The sequence below is a fragment of the Schistocerca piceifrons genome, chromosome 1, assembly GCF_021461385.2.
Source record: "Schistocerca piceifrons isolate TAMUIC-IGC-003096 chromosome 1, iqSchPice1.1, whole genome shotgun sequence".
NCBI classification, from domain to species: Eukaryota; Metazoa; Arthropoda; class Insecta; order Orthoptera; family Acrididae; genus Schistocerca; species Schistocerca piceifrons.
This window is the reverse complement of record NC_060138.1, coordinates 553,597,437-553,606,827: the sequence shown is the minus strand read 5'-3', so window position 1 is coordinate 553,606,827 and position 9,391 is coordinate 553,597,437. Positions and strand designations below refer to the sequence as shown.

The 9,391-nt window shown below is 49.3% G+C and overlaps 1 protein-coding gene across 1 annotated transcript; it reads right to left on the bottom strand.

The window, feature by feature from the left end:
• Positions 1-2,094: 2,094 nt before the first annotated feature.
• Positions 2,095-8,646, bottom strand: LOC124750486 (merozoite surface antigen 2-like). Its single transcript, XM_047248982.1, has 2 exons — positions 8,421-8,646; positions 2,095-2,705 (listed from the first exon to the last, which is right to left on the bottom strand). Exons 1-2 carry the CDS (start codon positions 8,644-8,646, stop codon positions 2,095-2,097), a joined length of 837 nt encoding a protein of 278 aa, XP_047104938.1.
• Positions 8,647-9,391: the final 745 nt, after the last annotated feature.

The following is a 9,391-nucleotide window of genomic DNA, read 5'->3' as shown; positions in this document are numbered from 1 at the left end:
GGGCGCGCTCTGTGGATGAAGCACAAGATAACCGTTGCTGACGCCTGAGTCAGGCCCATGCGTTCGAGCACGGCGCACAGGAAACTGTAGTCGATGCGATCACAGGCGCGATAAAAATCGACGGCGACAAGAGCGCCTCGAAGGCGACAGGCCGCTGCCAGCGCAGTGACGTCGCGGTAGGTACCAAGTGCCCTGTGGATGTTGTTGTCACCGCCTAAACACGTCTGGTCAGGATGGATCATGTGTCCGATGGCAGTCTGAAGTGGTGTGCTGAGGATACGGGAGAAAAGCTTATAATCGTCGTTCAGGAGCGTAAGAGAACGATAGTTGTGACAACACCGAGCACCGCTAGGTTAGGGAACTGGTATTAAGATACCCTTAAGGAAATATTTGGGGACGGTAAAAAAGTCGCAGAGGAGGTCTTGAAACATCTGAATCCACTGAGCTCCCATCAGGGGATAGAAGGCGCGGTGGAATTTGTTTGGTAAGCCGTCTGGGCCTGGTGACTTGTTCGGAGCACCATGTGCCAAGGCCGCTGTAAAGTCTTCAGCAGTTACGGGAGCCAGTAGGGTGTCGTCCTGGGCCACTACTCTGGGGTCAGACAGAACACACAGGATGTCTTCGTACTCGCGAACAGTCTGTGGGTTCTCGGCATAAAACGTCCTGTAATGCTGGACGAATGCCTCAGCGATGGCACACGGCGAGTCGACGCTTCCACTCTCTGCTGCCTCTACTGATGTTACAAGATGGCGCTTGCGCTGGCGTCTCTCTCTGATAGCGAGGGGATGGTATCCTGCACCCTCACACGGACTCGGGCTCCGTCAAGCTGTTCTGCGGTGAGATGGAGTAGGCGTGTTTTGACACGATTAACCGCTGTCTGCCGTTCGCGTGATGGCGGCTGGGTCATGAGTTCCCTCAGCGCAGTGTAATAAAATTATGACCTCGCCCGAAGCCAGCACGCTCTGTCACGGTCATATCTCATGAGTGTCCGTCGGAGGGCTGGCTTGGTGCGGTCGAGCCACCAGTGTAAAGTGGAAGGATGTGCATGCAGACTCCGGAGGCAGCGGTCCTACGTAGTAGCGATCTTCACCAACAAGCGTCCTCGTACAGAGAGGAAATGTTCAGCGTCCATGGACCACGGCTGCGATACGTGAGATGTCGTGGGAGTGTGACCGAACAGATGTATGCCAAATGGTCGGTGAATGCTGTCGGCCACAGTTTCGCGTCCCTTATCGCGACGCGGAGTGCTCGTGAGACGTATATCCGGTCGAGGCCGCTGGCAGAGTGGTCGATGAAATATGTATAGCCACGGCGGTCCACGTGCAGGAGACGCCACGTGTCGTGTAGCGATAGATCTCGCACGAGTGCCCGTAGTGCCGGGCATGTAGAGTAGTGCGGTGTTTGGTCTGCTAGATCCAAGACGCTATTATAATCGCCGCCTATGATGTAGTGGCCCGTATTCCCATTCATGAGTGGAGCAATTTCGTTGGAATAAAAAGTGACCCTTTCTCTGCGACGAGATGACCCGCAGGGCATGTAAACATTGACAACGCCGGCTGGCCGGAGTGGCCGAGCGGTTCTAGGCGCTTCAGTCTGGAACCGCGCGACCACTACGGTCGCAGGTTCGAATCCTACCTCGTGCATGGATGTGTGTGATGTCCTTAGGTTGTAAGTTCTAGGGGACTGATAACCTCAGATGTTAAGTCCGATAGTGCTCAGAGCCATTTGAACCATTTGAACACTGACAACACGGACTGCTCCAGCCGTGACGGCAACAACTCGTGCAGATGGCAGATACGTAACTTCCGGTGCCTCGATGCCGTCGCGTAATAGGATGGCGGTTGCGCCGGCACCGTCGCTTGATGGGATGCTGTAGGCTATGTATCCATAAATGTTCAATTGCAGTTCTGGATGGACTTCTTGAGGGAGGGTGATATCCAGGTCCGCCGCTCGGAGCGTATCATGGAGCATGAAGGCATTTTGATGACAGAGCGTATGACGTTAACGTTGACTGTGCCCACGCGGTAGGGTTGGGACATCTAAATGCGGAGTGAGTAGATGCAAATGGCTACCCTTCCTTTGCGGCAGGTATCTTTAATGCGGCCGTTCTTCGGGTGTTAGGCTCTTCCCATGTGGGGGGCCGGTCCCGTGGGGCGAAGGTGTGACAAGAGTGTCTTGTGCGTCTTCTGCCTCCCTTTCAGCAGCCCAGTCACCGAGCGGGGAAGGGGTCGGTGACGACGCTCCGTCACGAGCGTTGTGCTCCATCACCTGGTCTTTGTCCTGAGGGGCTTCAGTCATGGGAACGTCTGGGCTGGGTGAGGCCACCGTCGTGTCCGTGGTGTCGGATACCTGCTGTGGGGCGGTGCTGGTAGATTCCGCTGGCAACGACGCGTCAGAGACGGCGTCGGCAGCGTGCTGCCTGTCTCCGGCCTGTTGGTCGTCTTCCGTCGAGAGGCGGTGTTTCTTATGACGCTTCGGCGACCGTTGTTTCCGCGTCCGTTTGTCCGCTCCCGTCGAAGGGCTCGGGACAGTACCTTCGGTCATGCGGGCGGCGTCCGGAACCGACGCCTCTGGTACGACGTCGGTGGTGGTGGTGGTGGTGGTGGTGGTGGTGGTGGTTGTGGGCATAGTGTCATTCAAGGGCGTCTCGTCGTGCGGCGCCGCAGTCACGGCGTCCTCGGCGGCTGAGCTCGCGGGCGCGGCATCTGTGCACACCGGCCGCACCACTTCCAAGTAAGCGGTAATGTGGTTCGTTCAGCTGTCTGCAATGGTTCCACACTTGGCTGGAGGCAGTTGGATCGGACGTGGCCCTCCCATCCACAGCCGGCATATATCCGCGGTTGTGCTTCATAAATAATGATGGCTCGGCAACCTCCCATGAACACACACGACGGCACGTGTTTGCGGAGCGACTGAGCACGCGATAGGTTTCAAAGGTGTTCCATTTCTGTTCCGTGTAGTTTAGGACCGTTCCATATGGCCGCAACGCGTCGGTAACGAGCGCTGCCAGGTCTTCGAACGGCAGCTCAAATATGCGCACCGTGCACCCACTCGTACCAGCGTTGTCCTCGGTTAAAAAAATGGTCAAATGGCTCTGAGTACTATGGGACTTAACTTCTCGGGTCATAAGTGCCCTATAACTTAGAACTACTTAAACCTAACTAAGGACATCACACACATCCATGCCCGAGGCAGGATTCGAACCAGCGACCGTAGCGGTCGCGCGGTTCTAGCCTGTAGCGCCTAGAAACGCTCGTCCACTCCGGCCGGCGACAGCTTATCAGAGGGCCCTCTGCACTGTGGATATTTTTCAGCGCAGGGGGCACGGGCTCGCAGGCTGCATCCATTTTCTACGCAATATCCGCCACCTCACTAGTCCAGTGTTGGAAGAGAGAAAATGTAAATATGCCACGACAAACAGCGCAATATCAGTAAACACATAAGTAAATCCGCGTTTCAGAAAGACGTAAAACAACATGATACGTACCCAGGGTTGACAGTAATCTACAATTAAGGCACACGTACTCGAAGAAAACTAACTTATCCTACAACACGACTCGAAACATACAACTGACTGCAGACCACCTTATAGTAAGTACTGTGAGTAAGACACCATAATACCCTGCCGACACATTTGACGGAGCGCCAAGGCTACAACTGTGCGAATATCCGCAAAGAAGCGTCGCATAGCCCCTCCACGAGGCCCACGAGATAGAGAAGCGTACGTCACGATGGTAGGCCTGCCTCGCTCGGTCGGTCAACTCAGAAGACAAACTACGTTTCTACACCTGGTAACTCGTAACTAGAGTGTGCCTGCAAGCGAAAATGCCGGCCGGGGTGGCCGAGCGGTTCTAGGCGCTACAGTCTGGAACCGTGCGACCGCTACGGTCGCAGGTTCGAATCCTGCCTCGGGCATGGATGTGTGTGACGTCCTTAGGTTAGTTAGGTTTAAGTAGTTCTAAGTTCTAGTGCACTGATGACCTCAGAAGTTAAGTCCCATAGTGTTCAGAGCCATTTGAACCATTTTTTTACAAACGCGAATTGCATCTTCTACTGGAATCCGCTATTATGGAGTCTTACTGTTATTAATCCTACAATGATCGGAAGTGCATAGGGCTACTTATAATTTGTTACACATGTACTGTGGACAATTAAATTAAAACCAAGCCAGAATGAGTATCACTTCTTGTATGCAATGAGGACTGTTAAGCAGAAGAGACTAAATGCTATGAACAAGCCATATACCATTTATGTGGAGTATTGATCTATAATTAAATTTTGTTGTAGTACTTCATAATAGCTGATTCCAGTCGAAGATGCAATTCTCGCTTGTACGTACACGCCTAGCTGCAGGTTTAGAAACGCATTTTGTCTGCTGAGGTGAGCGAGCTGGGGCAAGCGAGTTCAAGCCTGCCTTCGTGACGTATCCGCCGCAGTTTGTCTTTCTCGCTGGCCTCAGCCCTTCCTATAAATATGTGTTTATCTCGGAAAGTATGGGTTTCCAGACCCATGTTTATTGAACCTATTTCTCTTGTTTCGATGATTACTACCACCTCTCAGAGAATTCGACACTTTTTTTTGAATACTCTGTATTTACAACAGCTGCATCATCTTTCTATAGACCACAGATAAAAAGCCTAAATTTTTTCCTTTGGGTATTTCCTTTACACCTCATACATCAATTATTTTCCAGTATCACTTCATTTATTATGAAACTTACTTCGGATCACCTTAATACATTACCCTCTCATATTACATCTCCCACACGCAGCTTTAAGTATCGATATATACGAGGGTTGGAACTTTAAGATAGTGGCAACTATTTATTCACAACCGATACAAGAGAGTTACATGCTTGCACCTGTTACTGTCTTTCAAAGTAGTCACCAGCATTGAGTAGAACCCGTTTCCAACGATGTGGAAGGCGTAGTATACCGCTAGCAGAGCCTGTTCTGTTGATGGTGGCGAATGGAGGCGTCTAAAATTATGGTGATTCTCGTATACGACGGTGATGGTGTTATCCTAACGCATTACGTTCCTCTACGACAGACCGTCAATACACAGTATTACTGTTCGTTTGTGGAGCATCACTTGCGTCCAGCATTGCGAAAGAAGCGGCGACACTTTTTGCGCAACCCACCCATCATTTTGCATGACCTTGCGAGAGCGCATACAGCGCAAGCTGTGGCGGCCCTGTTCGGTCGATGGGACTGGGAAGTACTGTACCATCCAAAATACATCCCGGACTTAAGTCCTTGTGACTTTCATTTGATTCCGAAGATGAAGAACCGCTTAGTGGCATTCGCTTCAGAACTGTTCCAGAGATTCGACGGACAGTAGACCACTCCATTCGCACCATCAACAGAACAGGCTCTGTTAACGGTATACTACGCCTTACACATCGCTGGCAACGGGTTCTACGCAACGCTGTTGACTACTTTGAAGGACAGTAACAGGTGCAAACTTGTAACTCTTTTGTATCGGCTGTGAATAAATAGTTGCCACTTTGTAATGAAAATCATCTAGCTTGAAGGGGGAAACCAGATGGCGCTATGCTTGTCCCGCTAGATGGCGCTACCATAGGTCAAACGGATATCGACTGCATGTTTTTAAATAGGAATCCCATTTTTATTGCATATTAGTGTAGTACGTAAAGAAATGTGAATAGTTTAGTTGGACCACTTTTTTCGCTTTGTGATAGATGGCGCTGTAATAGTAAAAAAAAAGAAGGCCCAACGTAGGTACGTTTGAACATTTTATTTCTGTTGTTCCAATGTGATACATGTACCTTTGAACTTATCATTTCTGAGAACGCATGCTGTTACAGCGTGATTACCTGTAAATACCACATTAGTGCAATGTTCAAAATGATGTCTGTCAACCTCAATGCATTTGGCAATACATGTAACGACATTCCTCTCAATAGCGAGTATTTCGCCTTCCGTAATGTTCGCACGTGCATTGACAATGCGTTGACGCATGTTGTCAGGCGTTGTCGGTGGATCACGATAGCAAATATCCTTCAACTTTCCCCGCAGGAAGAAATCCGGGGACGTCAGATCCGGTGAACGTGCGGGCCATGGTATGGTGCTTCGACGACCAATCCACCTGTCATGAAATATGCTATTCAATACCACTTCAAACACACGAGAGCTATGTGTCGGAGATCCATCATGTTGGAAGTACATCGCCATTCTGTCATGCAGTGAAACATCTTGTAGTAACATCGGTAAAAAATTACGTAGGAAATCAGCATACATTGCACCATTTAGATTGCCATCGATAAAATGGGGGCCAATTATCGTTCCTCCCATACTGCCGTACCTTACATTAACCCGCCAAGGTCGCTGATGTTCCACTTGTCGCAGCCATCGTGGATTTTCCGTTGCCCAATAGTGCATATTATGCCGGTTTACGTTACCGCTGTTGGTGAATGATTCTTCGTCGCTAAATAGAGCGCGTTCAAAAAATCTGTCATCGTCCCGTAATTTCTCTTGTGCCCAGTGGCAGAACTGTAACGACGTTCAAAGTCGTCGCGATGCAAATCCTGGTGCATAGAAATATGGTACGGGTGCAATCGATGTTGATGTAGCATTCTCGACACCGACGTTTTTGAGATTCCAGATTCTCGCACAATTTGTCTGCTACTGACGTGCGGATTAGCCGCGACAGGAGATAAAACACCTACTTGGACATCATCATTTGTTGCAGGCCGTGGTTGACGTTTCACATGTGACTGAACACTTCCTGTTTCCTTAAATAACGTAACTATCCGATGAACGGTCCAGACACTTGGCTGATGTCGTCTAGGATACCGAGCAGCATACATAGCACACGCCCGTTGGGCATTTTGATCACAATAGCCATACATCAACACTATATCGACCTTTTCCGCAATTGGTAAACGGTCCATTTTAACACGGGTAATGTATCACGAAGCAAATACCGTCCGCACTGGCTGAATGTTACGTGATACCACGTACTTGTACGTTTGTGACTATTACACCGCCATCTATCACAAAGCGAAAAAAGAGGTCCAACTAAAACATTCATATTTCTTTACGTACTACATGAATATGTAATAAAGAATGGGGGTTCCTATTTAAAAAACGCAGTTGATATCCGTTTGACCTATGGCAGTGCCATCTATCGGGCCAACCATAGCGCCATCTGGTTTCCCCCTTCAAGCTAGACGAGTTTCGTTCTTTGTAGTTTTTTCATTTGATTCTTATTTCGTGGTCTGTGCTGCGAATCCGAAAGACAGCGGGAGCACTCTCACGGTTATTCCACGTATCGTAACAGTAAAATTATACTCCAGTCTGGTGATTCGACGTTTGTGCTGCTATTCATGGATAGAATTCCAGTGGTCATTTTCCAGCTATGTAAAGCTCTCCCACATACCGCTGTTGTAACGCAAGAAGCAGTACAGTTTTTCGACATGTTACCTTGGCCTACTCGATTACCAATTTGTGTCGTATCGAGCACGTAATGAACATAATCTGACAACTCTAGCGTCATCCACAAAAAGTATTAACTGCCCCTGTATTGGCCGACTAAATGCAACAAGCCTGGAACTCCAACCCACAAACTGACATCCGGAACCTGTACAAAACAACGCATGCACGTTTGCATGCTTCCGTCCAAAATTAGGCTGTTCACCTGTTATTAACGTATCAGCGTATCATATGTTTAATGGGTTATGCCACGCCCACATGAACCTATGGTCTTGCATTGTTAATCACTTGCATATGTTACCTAGACAAATGTATTCAATAAATTAATTATTTTTGGTGTTGCGATATTGTTCTGTCGGTGTAGTCTTAAGAAAAAGATGAAAAAATAGAAAATTACTAACATGTTGTTACAAGTCCCAATAAAATATTTCGTTGGTAAAAATAGTGTTGCCAGGGATGTTGTAGTTCGCTGAAGCACAAGGACAGCGACAGACCAATATTTTATTCGGAATATAAGCAGTGGCGAGCAAGGCAGTCTATTCCATTCCGGCAAGAGACTGAAGAGTCGACACATAGTTGAACGTTCAGTACTGTAAGAATATAATCCAGAGAGTGTGAAACCCATTATCCTACACACCAAATCCGAAGCACAGTTTCACAAACATGCTCGTGCGCTCGCGTGCGTAGGTGTCTACGTACTGACAACATGAGAAACATTGCGATGAAAGTGAACGCCCACATAGTGTTTCCCACCCTTCTGCAACTCGTGCCGACTTAAGTGTATATATATCCATTTCGGCGCCTTTTTAAGGCCCCTCGAGTTTCGTTCACAATAGGTGTCCATTTTTTTCCTCGGGCTCAGGCGAGGCGCCCGAGAACTTTTTATCATTCAAATTAATGGTAATCGTCTCTTTCACATTAGGAAGAACGACTTGGCGCGAGAAGGCATTCTCAGAATCCCATTACGGGAATAAGCCGCGCGGATCCCGTATTCAGCGGGGGCGGCACCTGCGCGCCCAGCCTTTCGCTTCCTCGCCTCTCGCCTCGCCGGGCCGTCCTTCGAGATAAGCAGGTGGCCGGCGCCGCATTTATTCTGCGGGCCGCCCGGCCCGGCCGCCGGCTGAGCGATGCGGCTCGCGTGCGGACAGCCGCCCCGCGCACGGCTGCCGGCGACTGCACGAAAGCCGGCCATCCCTCTCGGCAACACGTTCCCCCGCTTATCGCCTGCGGGGGGAAAACATTTAGCCGCGCCGAAATAACTCGGCGCGTGTCCTTTCGGTCGTGAGCGTCTGCAATGCGTATTCGGAGTCAGTCCCTCCCGCTGGGGCCGAAATTCGGATAAAAGGCGACGCCCTCGCGACATTTCGAGCGAAACCGAGATTTCTGCAACTGTTGCACGCGACTACTCTTGCAGCATCAGAGAACGTCGGCGTTGAGATATGTAGAAATGCAGGTACGGTCGCTTACACAAAGATGGAGTTGAAAATTCGCAGAAGCCTTCTGGACTTAAATATTTGAGATTCTAATAAGGGACCATTTACGAATATTCTCGACTTACGGAGAAACTGCCTTCAATTTTATTGATACTTCTAGAGTTTGTAGCTTACTTACCAGATATCAGTATCCTAAAGGAGTGCGACGTAACTCCCATAAACATAAATTCGGAAAAAGTCGCCTTTGAAGATTAGCAGATTTCCAAAGGCTGTTAACTAAATAAGAGTAGCATAGAGGGCCAGGATGGCTGTGTCATCAGCATGTTGTAGGAGCTAAACAGTTGGGGGAGTTCTAGGCATATTTGCAATATACAGGAGACGGGGAGAACAGAGCCTTTGGCCACGCCTGGGGTGGGGTAAAACATACGGGAGTTGGTATTCTGGATAGTGACATAGGAAGGACGATGGGAGAGTAAGGAAGCAATGAGGCAGGCGAAACTGATA

Bases quoted from the DNA above. Each gene is read 5' to 3' on its own strand.
- LOC124750486 (XM_047248982.1), bottom strand. From the start codon at position 8,646: ATGGCCGGCTTTCGTGCAGTCGCCGGCAGCCGTGCGCGGGGCGGCTGT. The intron at 2,706-8,420 runs GTAATGGGATTC...CGGTGTGCACAG, and splicing joins GATCCGCGCGGCTTATTCCC to ATGCCGCGCCCGCGAGCTCA.